The 18,648-nt window shown below is 46.7% G+C and overlaps 1 protein-coding gene across 3 annotated transcripts in view; it reads right to left on the bottom strand.

Annotated features, from left to right (window-relative positions):
• Positions 1 to 4,253: 4,253 nt before the first annotated feature.
• The window catches only part of PMEPA1 (prostate transmembrane protein, androgen induced 1), a 49,432-nt gene continuing 35,037 nt past the window's right edge, over positions 4,254 to 18,648 (bottom strand). For 2 of the 3 annotated variants that reach the window (XM_051802838.1, XM_051802840.1), the window contains 3 exons: positions 16,672 to 16,826; positions 10,268 to 10,321; positions 4,254 to 10,171 (listed from right to left, as the gene is read on the bottom strand). In XM_051802838.1, coding sequence (XP_051658798.1) covers positions 9,623 to 10,171; positions 10,268 to 10,321; positions 16,672 to 16,826 — 758 coding nt within the window. In that variant the 3' untranslated portion in view covers positions 4,254 to 9,622. The remainder of the gene's footprint in view (positions 10,172 to 10,267; positions 10,322 to 16,671; positions 16,827 to 18,648) is intronic. The other variant, XM_051802839.1, reaches the window with a different exon arrangement.

Consider the following 18,648-nt stretch of genomic DNA (forward strand, 5'->3'; position numbering starts at 1 on the left):
TTATTTAAATAGTTTATTTGGGCATTTACAGTAAAACCTGGCCTGGAGAGTGTAAATAGAGTCCCAGTTTCATGCCACTCTTACAACGTTATTGTAAATCTAGTCATAGTATTTTTTACTTCAAGCTCAGGAATTATGCACCCAGCTGACCTTGCACTGGCACAGGAGGGAAGGAAGCTTTCCAGACCTCCTGTTTGCAAAGCAATAAAACATAACAGGGCTCAGAGATCAGAGGGAAAATAAACAGATCCTTTCGCTCAACCTCCTCCAACTCCCCCTTTTTTCCTCTCCCCAGCTTATATTTAGCTCAGGCTTCTCCATGCCCATGCCCTGCCCTGGGAGCAGGGAGGCAGGGCATCAGGGCCAGGCTCTTTGAGAACCTCCTCAGAACAGAAAATTGACAGACTTGCTCAGCAGAGCAGAGGGAAACAGCAGCTCTCAAGAGCAAAATAGAGATGAGATGGGCAGTCAGGCCCATCAGGGTCATTCAGCATTTGTTTTTTAACCTGGTTCTGCTCATCTGAACCTTGCACAGCCTGAGGTTGAGATTCAAGGAACAAAAAATAGATTTGTGTGTGCACATTAATAAGTTGTCTGAAGTGAACATGTGCTTACAGCTCATCTTCTTCCCAGGGAAAGCCACTGGTGTGCACTGATCCCAAGTTAAAACCTAACCCAGCTCCATGCTCACACTCACATCAGCTCTGCTGATTACCCAGACCCACACAGACCCTCCTGAAAGCACCCTGAAGGGGTTGGTCTTGCAGGACTGCATGCTTGCATGACTATTTTAGAGCTGAAGTGTTTTGGATGCCTAATTCTTACCCATCCTAACTGGCCCAGAAAGGAGAAGGTGGGATCCTAGTGCAGCCCCACCTGCCCTGGTCCAGAGTGTTGCTTGGAGAGCAGTGCATGGAGGTGCTTTTTACTCACATTTCCAGCCTCTGTGTTTTTAAAGCCAGGCTGCTCATTAGCAATGCACAGCAACACCAAGCAATAGCTTTGTCCTGCAGAGTTACTCTCTTAATCAAATGCAGCTTCACAGAGCCACGTTGATCTAATTGTTCAATGTCCAGGTTCCCTGCCTTCGCAGAGATAAATACTCCAAGGAGCTGCATTTTGACTGGCATCCAAAACTCACCACTGGCTGCTGGGATTGTGATTTATTGCTGCTGCTAACAATCAATCCTAAGGCAACCATGTGCATTTGAACCAAGAGTCAGGATTGCACGAGGGGGGAACGAACACCCACCGGGAGCTGACAACTAATGGATCCTGACCAGCAGTCAACGCTCTCCCACGTTTCTGCATTGCAAACCCCACCCCAAGTGCACTGCACTGAGTGCTTCATGTCATCTCCCCTCTGCCTAGTCCAGAGCCATCAGTCTGGTCAGCCAGAGCTCTAAATTTCATTTCTCCACTTTTCAGTCTTACCTGACAACAGGCTCTCCATGTGCAGACACGGGGAGGAAGCTCAGAAGCTGTGCAGCCACCAACCCAACCTGCTGGGCAACACAGGGGTGCTCTCCAGCAAGCAGCAAGCCCCACTCACTCTGAGAGCAGCAGCTCATGTTCCCCAGGAAGAAGGCAGACAGGGAGGAAGCCCTGGAGCTGCCACAATCAATGTACTTCCAGCTACAGAGGAAGAAAAAGCACACATACAGCTCTGGCAGTGTGTGGCTCCAGGACAGCCTGAAAGCCAGTTTTGGGTAGCCATAAAAATGCCATAAATCCCAATCTCACCTCATAAAGAGGTGGCTGCTGTTTCAGGTTTATCCTTCCTTCGCATCACCCAGGCAGCTTCAGAAACCTGGGACATCACTAAATCAAAACCCAGTCCTGCCTCATGCAGCTGCAGAGGGTGGTCAGGAAACACCCTCTGCAAAAACTCCTGTAGCTCCTACTCAGCAGCAGAGCAGAGAAAACCCCAGAGGAAACCACCACCTTCCCTGGAGCTGCTTAAATTTGCCTCCTGGGCCATGGCAAGATTGTTCCCACCTGGGACAAAGATCCCATCTGGGCCAGCTGCCTGCCTGTCCCTGCCTGTCCCCACCTGCCCACTCACCAAGAAAAAATCTAAATCTTCCTGCACTGGGTTCCAAGGACAGGGGTGAGCTTTTGGCAGGGCTCCTGAGCAAGGGGAAAGGGAAAGAGGGAAGCAATTTTGCCCCCATCATACCTTAAATGAAGGGTATCTTGGGCAGTGCTTTTCCAGCCTTTTCCAGCTCCTTTCCAGGAGAACAAGGCAGGAATTACTTCCTCTTTTCTTCTGCCCAGTCCTTTGCTTTTGCTCCTAACACTGTTACACAGTCCTGTTTTATGCCAAAGCAGTGAGATTTTCTAGACTTTTTTTAAAGGAAAAAAAAAGGTAGCAGCAAGTGTTTGGAGTAAATTCCCATTAGAGTTGGAAGAGTCAACATCAGGATTCCTGTGAGAGCACGTTGATTTCTTAATAAATCTCACTGAAACCCTTCACTGGAGCACTCACCATGAGGGAGAGTCTGTTTCCAGTCACTTTACTGAGGGTTTCTGCCCCTGGTCAAGGCTTCCCCTCCCTCGGTGCTGAGACAGGGCTCTGCCTGCACAGAGGCTTCGGGGCCAGCCTGGAGAAAAAAACTCCAACAAATCAAACTGTGGGAAATGCAGCCTGAGCAGATTAAAAAGCAAGAGGTTGACTCCAGGTTTCCCACCTCAAAGCACCCCAAGCCATCCCGAGAATCACTGGTGGGATGAACCCTGAGCACCAGGACTGGAGCTGAACAAGCCCTGGCATGGAGGGGGTTTGCTCCGTGCCCTCCAGGCACAAACCAGATTAAATGCAGGCAGAGGATGGACAAGGAGAGCAATGCAGAGTTTGGGTTAGGACAAGCAGATAAAATATGGAGACAAAAAGCAAAAAAGAAGTGCTTTTGTGCAATTTAGATTCTTTGAAGTTGGAATTTACACCTTCCAGCAAGCACACCAGGTAAAGCCACAAGAGCTGCAAAAAGGGCTCCGTTGCTGGAAGCAGAGGGAAAATCTGAACCCCCTTTCTTAAGTCCTATTCAATTTGCAGCACAGAAATCTGTTTAAAATCAAAGGCTTTGCCACCTGGGGTTTCCAAAAGTCACAAAGTTGTTTCTTCCACTTAGCTGCAAAAAAAAAAAAAAAAAAAAAAGTTAAAAATAATCATTTGCCAATCAGTGCTGCTGCAGTGTCCCCAGATCACCTCATTAGCTGTGGAAAGGTAGCTTAGTAACAGCATCTCTGCCCGTTCCCACGCACTGCACGGGTTGAACTTGCCTTTTTTTTTTTTTTTCCTTGTCATTTAAAAAAATTCCCTTTTGGAAAATGTGGTGTCAGCTGAGTTCCCATTTTCTGTGGGAAGATGTTGGTTTCAGCTGTGAATCCGAAAACGAAAAGTGTCGTTTTGAAACAGTGATTCAAACCAAACCTTGTCCTTTCCCTGCTTCGCCGTGCCTGGAGCAAGGTGGATGTATCCCACTTGGATATTTGTGATCCTGAGGTTGGTGTAGGGGCACTGCCTGTTCTCAGACATTTAGTGTTTTGGGGTTTCTTTGCACATGAGATGGGAAAAATGCTTTGGAGCCCCTCGAGCCAACATTGGGGCCCATCGGCATCAGCACAGCACTAAAAACATCTGACTTCCTATCACAGGGAAAAGTGTTCCAGCCAAGGCCAGCTGCTTTCCAGCACTGCATCACCCTGGGTCATCTCTCCAGCAGCAATGGACACCAGGAATCCCACAAAATAAACCACAAGTGGGAGGTGAGTAGCACAGTTCAGGAATCAGAGCCAGAGGGTTGGATTTGGGGTTCTCCTCCCTGGGCTGCAATTAAGCTGCTTTCAGTCATAACCAGTGGTATTTTCCCAACTGGCCACCAGCCCGGGGCTGTGTTGCAAGTAACTGTCCAGGCAGAGCATCCCAGTCTCCTGCTGAAGCCCACAGGAGCTCCTCATGCCCACATTAAAGCCAAGTGTCCACCACTTGCCCATCCAAAGCAGCTGGAGGAGCTGCTTGTCAAAGCCAGGGGCCACTTCCAACAGTGCTGCCACCCGAAACACAGATTTATGATCAGCCAGAGAGAAGGGCTGGGGAGACCCAAGGGCTTGGGCAGAGCTGGCGACCCTCAGACAAAGTCCAGGGATTAATGAATACACATTCCTTAATCCCCAAGAGGGAACCCAAGGTCTGGGTGAACCTACAGGACATCCATCCTTCAGACACACAAAAGAAAACGCCCTGCAAACAGTCAAGTTTTCAATCACTTTAATGTGATCACTGCAATTTGACCACAGTCTCAGAAAGGAAAAGAGTCACACGAATTATCTGTGCTTAGGATTTGAGTCAATCTACGCAGTTCTTGTTGATTGACGTTATTCAAGTTAAGACCTTCTGACCATCAGTGACGTTCTTGGCTGGAAAGGCAGGGCCGCGAGTGTTGGACAAACTGGTGCAAACCGGGAATGCTTCTCCTGGGAATTCAGGCTGCGCCACCTGATCTACTCAAAAGGAAGCAGAGCTGTACACGCACACAGGCACACACGGACCGAGCATGCAAATACACCAGGAACCAGCTACAGCTTCACGGGGGAAACACGGGGGGCAATACAGAGGCTGGGCGGTTGTTCAGAACAAGGAAGGGGGAAACCCACACAAATACCCAAAACTGAGCAGATTCATTTTCCAACATCCGAAAAGAAAATAGGAAGAGCTTTTGAAATTACATTGTGTTGACAAACTCTTGTGGTTTTTTTTATTTTTTTTTTTTTTTGGGTGGGGGGTAACAAAGCAAAAGGTGAAGGCAAATTTTCCAAAGTATTGTAAAATTTATTGTATAAGTATTGCAGCTTTTAGAATGACATATAATTGCCACTATCGGTTACTGGTACACAAGAAGCGTTTACAACAGATTTTTGTAAATTGGCATCAGAGTACATATTCATACTAAAACAGCAAAATATAGATAAGTACTGCATTGCATGTGCTGTCAATAGTTTACATAAGTTTAAATTGAACAGAACTCAGGATACAGGACTGCCTATAACAAACTCCAAAGCCAACGCAATGCAACTGGAAGTTTAAGAAAATATTAATACAATGAAATGTGTCTATAAGGCAGGCAAATTAGGACTTTAATGTTGTCCTTCATGAGCTTCTATAGTACAGCAAAAATTTGAAGCATGGTTTCTGGAAAACTTCTTTTTGTTTTTTTGTAACTTTGTGTTGTACACAGAAAATCTCTGAGTGGTACAGAGACAGAAGAGATTAAAAATTCATCCTGTTCTGGCCTAGCACTGTTAATGCTACACGTCTGATTCAGTCTTTTCCCGATCCTTAGTAAAAACGTTGGGCTTTTATTTATTTATTTTTTAATATAGCAGTTAGTGCAATTTCATAGTTCAATACACACACAAAAGGGTGATTCTCCAGAAAGCAATGGGATATCCTTAGACCCCCACTTAAGACAGAATGAATTTTGTAACACTTATGGAAACAACACACTGGATTAGTAAAGCTGAATCCTCAAACTGGTGAAATCAAGGGTTGTGAAGGGAACACGTGTTTTACCAGTGTCAGCCCCAAATGAAACCCATCCTTCCTCCCCATCCAGATTGACAAAGCCACGTTCCCATTCCAGGCCATTAAGATTTGGGGGCACTTTAAGGATGCTGTTTGCCGTACTGTAAGCTAAGAAACTCTGCAAGATGAACAACCCCTTTTAAAGCTAACGTGACTTAAAACTCCAAGCAAAAAGGAAGGGTAGGACACGAGGTTGCTAAGCATTAGCAGTGCCTTGTTTTTTTCTGTATTTACTTAAAAATGAATCACTCCTAAGGGGCCTGAATCTCTCTGCTGGAAGCTGCAAGACACCTGTGGAGCAGGGCCACAGCCCAGCTCTAGCACCGCTCTCTGCTGAGCTGCACCAAGGCCAGAGGGAACGGGACAATCAGCAAGGGTGTGCAAAGCAAATTCCCTGCCTTGGTGGCAATACGGGACGTGGGAATTGGGAAGAAATGGACCCCGAGGCAAAAAGTAACATTAAATAGTAATAATAATAATAACAATAACAACAACAATAATAATAAAAAAAGAACAGACCATTATTTCTCAACACCCACTCAGAACTTGGAGTTGATCTGAGCCCAAGACCTGGTATCTGCACTTGAAATACACAGTTCTTGGGAATGCAAAGAGAGGGATGGACAGAAGAAAGACAAAAGGTGACAGCTTGGCTCCATCAAGGAGCTGCACCCGCTGCCTGGGACCTGGGGCTCCCCCTCACCAGGGCTGCACTGGCCTGGGGAAAGGTGGCAGCTTGGGTTTTGTGCATGGATGGGCTGAAAGGCATCATTTGCAACACAAATTTGGTGTTGATGAGCCACCCTGTTTCACACATTAAGTTCCCCAAACTAGAGAAAGAGGTAAATGAAACTGGACCCAGGAACTCAACAAACTGATCACTCAACTGTAGAGCTCAGGGTGATGCTTGAGAAGTAAAAGCTCACACTGGGAGTGGATTGGGGAGAGAGAAATAAAGAAAGAGAATTGGTTGAAATTTTGAGGACTTCCAAGCATGAAAGCTGGGTTCAATTGCACTGCATCTTCAGACCCTCTTCCACTACCCCTCTGTGCCTGTCCAGCCCCTGCCCACTTCCCTGACTTTTCCACGGGGTTTGGTGTCCAGGTGACACCCTGTGACAAGACAATCCTGCTACCTAACAACCTCTGGTCCCCACGCCACCTCCTTACTCACTGCTCAGTTTGAAACGTGTGATGCATATTCCACCCAAAATCTGCTGAGGTAACCGTATTTTTTTTTTTTATAGCAAACAAACTAGTTCAGATCACTGAACAACCACCCTCCCCCCCCCAAAAAAAAAAAACACCCCAAAACAAAAACAAAACACAAACACCCAACCCCAACAACACTATTCACGCATTTTGGCTCAAGAGGGCAGTAGATATTATATTTCGGTTTCTCTTTTGGTTGGTATCTCATTTACAATATCCACCACAGATTCCTACCTCCCCGGGTAGGATAATGTGCATAAACGTGTTCAAGTTCCCTAAGAACAGTCGGAGCAGAGCAGCGGCCGAGGGAGCAGCCGGCGTGGCCAGGCACAGGGAGCTGCTCCGGGAAAAAAAGGGACTGGAAAAGTGAATGCAAGGTCCAAAGGAGCAAGAGACCAGACGCTGGTTACTCGTGACACTAAGGATGATTTTGCTTTCCCCTCTCTAAAAAGGGAGGGTTACTGTTTCTTTAATAAGGCACTAAATAGACATGTTACATAAAGGAAAGATACATTTTAAAAACTCGTACAAATTCGTCAGTTTTGTACCTTTCATGACAAACTAGATTTATTTCCTTTGCGTTCTTTTTTTCTTTTTTTTTTTTGTGGCTTTTTTTCTTTTTAGGTCATCAAAATTTAGGTTACATGACTGTAAAGCTATGAAGATTTCAAGAGCTGTGGAAAAGCAGTTCGAAATATTGAGAAGGTACAGGACTATTTCTAGGCAGAAATAAAAACAAAAAAAGCAAAAAAACAATGATCAAACTTCAAGTTCAGCTATTCATCATCTTCTTTAAAATATATATAAATATTGTTCAAATGGTCAGAACTTCAAAACCGTTCTCATGGTTAGGTTCGTTTTCGTTTTCAAGTAATAGAAAAGTCGCTTAAAAACAATAGTTATTGCCTTTATATCTTTCATTTATGTCACTCTACTAGATAGCATCCTGCAGAAAAAAAAAAATCAAATCACACCCCCTTGTAAAACCTTCGCTCTCTGTGGTTTCCCTACCGACCCTTCCTCGCGCTCGGAGAGACGGGACCCACAGCGGGATTTTTCCCTTTTTGCCTCCTCTCCCTCACTCTCTCAGGTTTCCCACTCGCTCGCTCCGTCACGTACGAATTCACCGCGAGGGCAACGCACCTACCAGACACCTACATGATATAAAATGTAAACAAGAGCATCGTAACACACAAAAAAAAAATGCTTCCGAAACCAAGATAAATTAACGACGCGCAACACCCGGCGGCGGGAGGGCAGGTGGGACCGTGGGGTGAGGGACATTTCAGAAGAGGGAAGGGGGGGTTGCTTCTAAAGCCTTAAGCATATTTCTGTAGCCTTTAATTAATACATCATCACAGGAGCAGATTCATTTCCATCTACTGTACCCGGTGCCTCTTTAGCTGGGATAATAATGGGATGATAATGTAAAAAAAAAAAATCAGTATGACCAGGGATGGCAGAGCTGCGAGACACAGCTGCGCCTGCTTATGCCAAACAGAGGTTTGGGAGGCTGATACAAAATGAAAATGATGTTCACCACCACCACACTTTTCAGCTCGTCCTTTCAAGGAGACATTTAAACCCAGCTGAAAGGCAGCCGGTGGGTGCATTACCAGTGAGACTCACACCAACTTCCACAACCACCACTTGGGCTCCAACAGGGCCCTTCAGTTGAACATTGAAAGAAATAAACCAAAAAACACTTTGTTCCTTCAGACACAGAAGTTTATTCTCATCCCAACCACCCCCCCCCTCCAAAAAGTTAGAGGTTGTAAAAAAAAAAGATTAAAAAAAAAAAAAAAAGAAAAAAAAAAGAAAAAATCAAGTAATTTTGGCCTGCTTCAGTCATTCCTGACTCTGGGAAGCAGGGAGTTTTCATTTTACCTTGTTACTCCAATAATCCTACCGGATGACACACAGACACACACCAACTCCTCTTGCTTTGTAGGGAATGTATAAAGGCGTGGCTGTCGGCGGCCACGCGCAGGGACTCTGGAAATTCAGGATTTCCATAAGCTGCATCTCGCTCACCGCTCCTCCCAGGGCTGGCATCTCCACTCCAGCGATCCTCCTCCCCTTCCAGCTACTTTGTTCTTCACTTCGACATAGATCCCTTAACAGGTTCATGGTAGACATGATAGAGGCTTTGACCAACACAAGCACTGACATATTTATATTAAAAAATAGTGCAAAATTTCAACATTTATATAAATAACTCTAAACCCCTGCTTTTGATTTTTTTTTTGTTTTTTGTTTTTTTACAATGTAATACACGCTTTTTGAGTTGGCACTCAAAAAATTGCCATTTTTCTTCTAGTTCAGAAAACAACTTTTTTTTTTTTTTGAATAGGCCTCTTCTAATACAAAAATACTCCTGCTCCTTACACATACACTTTCTCTTATTTTTAATATATATTTATATATTTATATTGCAGATCTTTAAACAAAATGGTTTTTGTGCAAATATTTTGTTTTTAAAGATAAGTGAAATATCAAACAAAAAAAAAAAGCATTCACACACAGCCCAACTAGAAACAAAAAAAAAAAAAAAAAAAAAGACTACAGTTGATTTTTTTTTTCCTTTTTAAACGTCTAGACACAGCTCAATAAAGAAATGTTTTTGCAAGCTTGGTAGGCTTGTGCATTCAGACCAGACATAACAAGTAAATATTTATACACGGAGAGATGGGGAAGGGCTTTTTTTTTTTCTTTGCTCATCTTCCTCAACTCTCTCTCTCCTTTTTCTTTTAATGAGAAGTGCAGAGTGTTTCATTTACTTTCTTGCCTTTTTTTTTTTTGCCTTTTTTTTTTCTTTTTTTTTTTTTAAAAGGGGTGCCCTTTTTGTTTCTCTTTCTCTTTGTTCCACGCCGTTGTGCTCTCAAGGCCATTGATCTGTGAGTGATGGAGTCTGCTGCCCTCCAAGATGGGGGGTATCCCGTTGTTGTTCTGCTGGTGCTGGTAAAACGTGGACCCCGGGTAGTGCCCGATGACCTCGCTGTAGGTCGGGGGTGGTCCCTCCATCCTGCCATTGCTCCCATAGCAGGTCGCGCTGATGCCAGAGTTACTGCTGGGGGGGCACGGCCCCCCGTACACCGAGTTATCTATCAAGTCACTGTCGAAGATGGTTCTGTTGGGGGGGGCCCGCACCGACTCTCTGTTGAGCTCCATTTGCTGCTCGGGGTCGCGCAGCTGCAGCGTGCAGGGTCCCTGGTACGGGGGGGGCTCCTCGCCGTCCGACAGCGAGATGGTGGGCGGCAGGTCGATCTCGTGCTGCATGTAGGGGTAGGTGGGCTGGAACCGGTTGAAGCGGTCCCTCTGCAGGAAGGATGGCACTGCCAGGCGGTCACTGGGCCTCGGGGTGTAGATTTGCTGCTGGAAGGGAGAAAGAGAGAGAGAGAGAGGGCGAGGAGCGTGAGACGCTGCAGCGCGGGACGGCGGGAGAGGCAGCGGCGCCCGCATCGCCCTCACCTCTGTTATTCCGTTCCCCGACACGGTGCTTTCCGAAGGCCACAGGCTTCCCTCCTGCATTGGAAAGGAGAAGAGAAGGCACAGTGAGTCTGACTGCCAGGGTGGGTTAAAGCTCCCTCTGCAAACAGCTCGTGCCAGGTCTCAGCCCAGAGCCCAGGTAAGATGCTGCTGCTGCCGCCAACAAGTTCCTGCAGCAACACACAGCACATGACCAGAGGATGCAGAGAGGGTAATCAGACAACAGAATGGGCTGCCCAGGGAAGTGGTGGATTCTCCATCCCTGGAGGTTTTTAAGATGAGACTGGATGTGGCACTTAGTGCCATGGCCTAGTAACCACGGCGGTAGTGGATCAAGGGTTGGACTTTATGATCTCAGAGGTCTTTTCCAACCCAGCTGATTCTATAATTTTATGAATTCACTATGATCATATATGCTGGGTATCACAGAGGTACATGCTAAGGTATTACCACTGAAAACACCCCTTCTGATCAAAATTTCCCTCCTCCATTTTCACCTCCATTTCTATTTAATAGATCATTTGCAGAATGAATGATGAGAACGACACCAGCAAACAACCCTCTCTCCCGTTTGCAGACTTCCCCCCTCCCGCCCCCACACACCCAGCATGGTTCTTTCCCTGGTTCAAACATGCCAGAGGAGTATTTTTCAATTTGTGATCCATGAGCCGTGGGTGATTCACAAGACATCAGAAAATGCTCCGTGAAATAATGACAAGATTGAAAAAAAAAAAAACAAACCAAAAAAAACCCCCTCACACCCACATTCTGATGCACACAATCAAGGAAATCATAGGAAAATAAAGATAATAAGCAAAGATCCAAATGTTAAGTCTAATTTTGATTTGGCTTAAAAAATAGAAATCTGTAGCAAGCGGATGGTTCCAGAGTATTTTTTCCACAAAATGATAAGTGGTCCTTGGCTTAAAACAGACTGAGGGATTGAGGTGTAGAGGTTTCCTTACACTGCAAACATCACCCTGATCCTGCAATCCAAACCCTGGCGCCAACAACCCCAGGCATGATAAAGCCACAATTTCCCCCAAACCCTGAGATTAGTTTACAATTCATGATCAAAACAAACAAACAAAGGTTCTTCCCATCTGCTAGTGATACTCTGAGTGTACACAGTTCACCCCAGACACTTTTGCCTTAGGGACAGAAATATTTAAATATTGCTAATATTCACATATAGCAACATCCCTCTGGCAGGCAGGGCTGGAGGAAAACAGCCAGAAGGCTTGTAATTATAACCTAGAATAGCTGGCACTTCTCAGTTCCTTGCAGGTGAATCTCCAGCCCTTGCACTAGCAAGTCAGGCACAGGCAGAAGTATTTACCAACAGTGGAAAAAAAATGCCAAGGGAAAAAGAAACCCCCTTTATCCCTTTAAGTGTCCCACTCAAAGCCTATGCAGCAGGGCCCTCCTGGTGAGAAAACCACACACCTTCCTGCTATTGCTCTAATGGTGGGGGGTCCAGGCAGCCCCGTGCCCCCAGACACCCTGTGAAAAGCTGTAGTGGTACAGTAACACCACAGGCACTTTCCCTGATAAAGTCAGAAGGGATTTTGCCTGTCTGATCCTCCCTGGACCTCATCCAGCTGTGAAGCACATCTGGCCTCATCCCAGGATGCAACACACAAGGGAAGAGGTTGCTGCATTCCCTTGCAGCCATGGCAGCATCTCCAATCCCCCCTCCTGACAGAGCCAGGGTGTCCCCGTGGGCAGTGCCAGACCCCAGTGCTGTGACAGGAGCCTCAACACCCCCCTGCAACATGCACTGACAGCCCAAAACACAGCACCAGCACTGTGCTAAAATCTGCAGAGAAACCACCCATTATATCCCCCTGCCCTCCCTTTTTCTTATTTTCCCCAACTTTGGAATATATTTTCTCCTATGGTATCGCACATGGTATCAGATATGGACAGAATATATCAGGTTCCTGTTTTTCAAGCTCAGCTCTGCACATAAACCTCAAGGCAGTCCTGGTGCCAGTGCAAAGAAAACAGTGATTTATATGGAAATGAGATGGCCCAGAATCTTCTCCCTTCTTGGTATTTTTTAGGAGCACCTCCTCGGAGCAGAGGTAAAGTTCCACAGTACCCAGTACCAGCACCTTCCCTGGCCACAGCTGTGGAATGTGCTGGCTGAGCGACCGCCCTTCCCTGTGTTTCCTACAGACCTTGAGATTCCAACATGCAACTGTTTACACAGGCATCGACTGTTTAGTCTGGTCCATTTTACATGGATTTCTTGCCTGCAGGGATAGGCTCCAGTCAAACTCCCCCAGCAGCTAAAAGATCCATGGGGAACTGCATCTACCACAGAACCAAATCCTTGCCTCTGACTCCCTGCTCAGCCATGGCACTGACACCAAAGGGCACAGGGAGGATTGCCAGTGCCACCACATGCAGTGCCAGACTTTCACCTCATCCCAAAGGACGCCAAAGCAGCAGGCAGGAGCGGGAAGCACTCCGAAAATTGTGTTTACTTTGCCATGCCCCCGTGGCAGACTTCCTGAGCAGTGAGTACCCCACTGCCTTCTGCTAGATGTTTTATATTTAACTTGGCAGTGGGCAGTGCCATGGCAATATCCCATCTGCTTCCCCCTTTCCTGGGAGTGATGTCAGCCAGTGCCCATGAGGGTGGCTGCATCCCGGCTCTGAGAGCATTGCCGTGCTCAGCTGGGACACCCCACTGGCAGATAATTGGGAGGGCACGTACACAACATCCCCTACCCCCAAGCACCCAGAGTCTGCACCAATATCCCATCCAGGTGTTTGGCAGCAAAGCTCTGGCTCACACACCAACTCATCTGTTTGTACAGATGAGGTCCAGGAATGATGCTCTGGGCAACACACGGATGCAAGAGCAGCAAACCAGTACAAACAGCACTAAAATGGGATCCTCACAGATATAAGGAGCAGACAGGAGATTGTTTTCTATAGAAGCTGGATCTCTGCAGCTGTTACCAACCACCTCTACCAGGACTCCAGAGCCTGACCCGGACATGCTTACTCCCTGCCACTGACACACTACCATGAGCCCACCTGGGGAATGGTTCAGCTCTCCTAAAAACTCCACAGCGGGATTAATATTGCTGGAAATCAGTAATCAGAGGAGGGGAAAGCCTCAGGGACAGAACACATACATGCTTTTAGCCTTCACTTTGGCCCTGGGATGGCTCCACAGCCCCACCAAACCAGGCAAAACTGTGCTGCCCCAGCGGGAGGGTCACAGCTGGAACCCTCGTCCTCGGGGCTCTCCTCACTCACCTCTGATTTTCAGAATATTTAGGACTTGAATCCATCTCAACAATGAGCAGTCTAGAAAGCCATGGTTTTCTGAAATGAAAGCTGAGATTCTGCTGTCTGGTAAGCAATAGAGCTGTAAAAGCCTCCGCAAGTATTCCAGGACTTGCTGCAGAACCTAAAATTACTTTTTAATTTCTTTTTAGAGAAATCAATCTTCCACTTTTATAGAACTGCTTGTTTTAGTAATGTCAGAGAATTTTCTCTGTAAAGCTGCATGGTGCAAATTAAGCTTCTGAGCCTTCAGAGGGACTCATATTTTCCATTTGGGGGGACAAAGATATGCTTGGAAACTGCAGTTAAACCACTTTTTCCTGGGGGAGTGGGATACCACTGCTCCAAAGGTGCAGGGACAGTGTCATTCTGACTGCAAAAAAAAGTTTTCAGTAGCATTTCTTAAATATTCTTAGTTCTGGAAAAATAAAGTTACTTGTCATAAGGAGACAGAGTTTGAGTACAGCGAGAACAGCGATGGAGAAACACATGAGGTAATACAAGAACTGCTTGCCAGCGAGAACTGCATTAAAAAAAAAAAACAACCTTTAGGGAAATTAATTTCTCCTTCAGCTGTAATTTTTGAGCTACAGCAACAAAAAAGGACAACTCCGGCAGACCGAGCATCCTCCTGACCATGGGATGAACTGCTTTAATATTTCAGAAGATGAAAAGCGTGAATGCAGCTCCAGTGCCCGTCTGCGGTCACGACACCAAAATGAAGTTTGGGATTTAAAAAGCCCAACATCAGTTCAGCGCAAGTTTAATGGATTACATAAACCAGTATCCAGCCCTGAGTGGCCTCTGCCTGCCAACACCCAGCCCTCCTTCAGACTGGAGCTGCTTTCTGCTAAAAGGCACACTGTGCTGAGCCTGAAAGGTGCTGCCGTTAAGATCTTTATTACGCTGGATCCCACTGTAATGAGATTCCCACTCATTAGCACATGAGGTGCTTCTCCATCCCATCAGGAAGGTGCTTGGGCCACAGGGAACCTCTGCTGCCACTCCAACAACACTGCACACACAGCATGGACAGCGCAGGGAGATGGGGAATAGTTCTAAAGAGGGGAAAAACCCCACTAAAATTCCACATTCCTATTTCTCTCCTCAAAACCTTTTTTAGATTTAAAGACTCCACACCCTCACTGAGGTCATGCAGAGGCACAGAGGTAAAACTCTGCCAAAAAGCCATTAAATCACTGATGTGTCTGAAAGCTGAGTAAATAACAGAGCTGGGCCAAAAAATGGCTGCAAATGTCGGCCTGGTAAAATTCAAAAAATTAGAAAGAAAAAAAAGAATAAAAGGCAAAAAGAATTATTTTTTTAAACAGTCCGTTTTTCATTCAACCTGAAATTTTTGGTCAATCTCCATGTGATTTTCTCTTCTGTTTCCATGCTAGCCTTCTTTACTCTTTTTAAAGAAAATAAAAACAGGCCACTTAAGAAAACAGAAATTAGCGTATTAAAATAAAGAGGGCTTGATGTGAATTTTGCCTTGAAAACGTAAAATGAAACACTTGGCATTGTTCACGTAAAACATTCTGGGCACGATAAAACATTATAAAAAATCTGAATATGGGAAAACAATGTTTCTGCTATTTTTAATAACTCGTGCTCGGGTGCCCACACTTTGCCACTGCTGGATGTGCACAGGAGGGTAAGAGGAACATAAGATTTCAGTGACCCCCAGAGAAGCCAGGATGCCTGCAGGGAGTTTAGCCCTGATCCCCAAAGCAGGGAGGTGTCTGAGTGACCTCCACCCTCCCACCAGCTGGTTTAATGCGGGATCAGGTGGGATCGAGCATTCCCAGCACTTTGACCCCGCTGCAGCAGGACAGACATCCTCGAGCTGGGCTCACGGCCGTGCACTCTGCAGATGTGCTCCACAGCCCACGGGATGAAGGGTGAGTTAACTGAGCTTGGGGTTTGCACAGCTCTCCTTCCCAAGGGGAATCTTCCTCAGTCGGCACAAAGCAACTGATAAGGGACCTTCGTCTGCCGCGTGTGGTGTGTGACAAAACCAGCAGCTACGAGGGACAGCCCTGGGCAGCCTTCAACTGCACTGTGCTGAAGGCTGATTCAGTAAAAGATGTTAGGTATCTCCCTCAGGAAAAAAAAAAAAAAAAGAAAGTGGAAAAATAGAAGAAAACAAAAAAGCAGGCAATCCCAGTATTTGATCGTTTTTCCTGCAGCGAGTACAGATTTGATTCAAGAGAGCACTGTCCCACAGCAGCCTGCCCTGGGACCCTGCAAAGGAGGGGCCGTGGAGCAGTGACCTTCAGAGAGCCCTATTGTTTAAAGAGCTCTAAGATCCTACAGGGTGAAGGCTAAAAAATAAAATAAGTCTCAGTACAAGATACCCCTGTGCTGAAGACAGAGCCAGGGAGGCAGCTGTGAATTAAACACTGTCCTCCAAGAAAATGTGATGTCTTTTCTTCGTACATCCTTCTAAGTCTCTCTGAGCCACTGCATTTGAGAAAACTGCATGAACCAATATCTGCCTCGAGGCTGGAGAGGTTTCCCCTCTAATCCCTGTCAGAGGTACAATTAACATGTTTCTCCTCAGGCTTTTATAAGGCAGGGAGCCTGGGTTACAGAGAACCTCTCGTGCACCCCCTTGGAGAGATTTCTGCTTGTCTGGCTGACAAGTGTTTTCTGGCCCTTCTACCACCAGCATCGGTGAAAACTGGAGCAAGTCTGTCAGGATTTCCTATTCTCTGCAAGGTAGGCAATAAATTTTTATACAGTCATTTGAGACAGACTGGAGTCAAAGAACTCAATAGCCTGGGGCTGCTGAAACAAGGCATATGAACCCCAACCAGCTGAGGGTACGTGGTGGTTTCAGGAACAGGACATGCCAAGAACAGCCTTGTGCAGTTACTTTACTGATGTAAAATCCGAATTGCAAAGCCCAGGGCAAAAGCAGATGCTATGGCTGTCCATAACTTAGCACATAGAGAACCCTAAAGAGCCAGAGGCACCCCTGAAAGGCTCCCCCACCCCCAGTAACTGAGAGACACACAATGCCAAGGCCAAACATGATCCGGCACTGGTGGTTGGAAGAGCAGGGTGTGACTTACTGATGAGAGGTTCTCGTCTCGCCGCCTGCCCTGGCTGTGCCGGCTGATGAAGGATCGCGCAGAGAGTTTGTAGTGGTTCAGCAGACACGTGATCACCACCACCATCACCATCATCACCACCACGATTATGATTATCTGTACAAACTCCAACTCCGCTGCAAGAGAGAGAGAGACAGACAGACTTTGAGCCATCAGGAAAAGCAACAATTCATTGAGCACAAGAATAACTAATGTGGCCGAGATGCGATGACTCTGCTCATCCTTCCCCTTAAAGCTCTCACACGTGCCTACGTGGGCTCTGTGTGCTTTGAGCACAGCTACTTACTTAATAAAAACCTCATTAATTCACTTTTTCACTGTCACAGAAGGATCTCTAGGAGGTATCTTTAAGATCTACAAAGCAGTGTTTCCAGGCTACAACACAGATCAGACCTCCCAAAGCCCTCCTGGCTGCAGGGTGCTAGACATCCCCACTGCCAGGTACAAAACCAGGAGCATCCCGGTGCCTCACTCGGGGCCACACAGCCATGAACCAGCATAATTCATCCTAATGAAACCATTTAGCTGAATGCAAGCTAAATTTCTGCAATTCTCTTCCCATCACCACCACTCCTTCCTCCAGGGAGGACTGGACTGGAGTCCTCCTCGGCACATTCCTGCACCAGGCACACGTCCCCTCGTCAGGGGCATCACAATGGGAGCCCAAGGGATGGCACAGCACAGCAGGCACTGGCAGCCCCCCTCTCTCCATCGCTGCCCATCCACCACAGGAAGCAGGCGGGGAGACCTCCTGCTTTTCAGTGAGACGCCAGATGGGTGCGATGTGTCTGCCCATGGGGGCCACATCCTGGAGCTCCAGACATCCCTGGGCTCAGGGCTCGGCCACCTGACAGTGGCAGCTTGAGTGGCTTGAACTGGCATAAAGGAAAGCTGCCAAAACCCCTCCAAACAAACAAGAACAAGCAAACAACAGACTATCCGGTTAACTCTGCAGACACTTGGCAGGAGGCAGTAAGAAGCCACTCCTAAAATTTCCTAAGGAAATAATTCCTCACACCTCTCTGAGGCTTAGGAAAATTGAGTACTAGAGGCGAACGTAGCACTCCCTGGGTCGTTATTTCCATGCATTTGGCAGCCAGGGAATACCTGCCATCCCCAAAACACTCAGCTACTTCCCTCCAAACCCCCTTGTGCCAACAGTGCCCAGGGCTGGGCAGCAGCAACTCCACTGCCCAACATAAAGGAGGGGCCAGACCAGCAACATTTAATAGTTCTGGGGATTTACACTTTGTTTGCTTCTCAGTAGGGACAACTATAAAATCCAGTTTAGGAAAGCTGTGCCCTAAGCTATCGTGGATGCTGCCATCTGTATTTAATCTATACAGACACACACGTATATGTTTGTATATACATGGCAAGGCCCAGCAGACCTCCAAGGGCAGCATCACACCACTCACACCAGCTGGGGTGGCTTCTGCTGAGTCAGGCAAATTTATTATTATTTTTTTTTTTTTTTGTGGAAAGTTTTCTCCTGACAGGTGGCATTTGAGTGCCAGTAAAAGCAAATAAATGTCAAGAAAACAGTCCAGGTGGTGAGCACTGCCAGTTACCTTGGAGCTCTTTCTGCTAAACAGCAGCTATTTCTGCCACTGCCCACTGCCTGCAGAAAGCAGAATTATGCCTTGAAAGCAGGAGCCTTATCTGGCACTTCGAGTGAGGGACTTGGAGCACCCCTAAAACGCAGCTCCTCTACACCAGAAGGATGCACACGGGGTGGGGAGAGAGGGATTAAAAGCCAAACGTTGCAAAAGGAGTTTTGCCTTGAAAATGCCTTTCATCTTAAAGGACAAGCTCTGGGTCTTTCACAGCAACCCCAGCAAGGTGCCCCACGCCACTGTGAGAGGAAGAGCATGGATAAAAAACCCCCCAGATTCCCAACCATTTGATCCAGCCCCAAAGCAGCACAGCTCACCCTTG

The sequence above is a fragment of the Manacus candei genome, unplaced genomic scaffold (assembly GCF_025592945.1).
Source record: "Manacus candei isolate 608988 ecotype Guabito, Panama unplaced genomic scaffold, ASM2559294v1 h1tg000057l, whole genome shotgun sequence".
NCBI lineage: Eukaryota > Metazoa > Chordata > Aves > Passeriformes > Pipridae > Manacus > Manacus candei.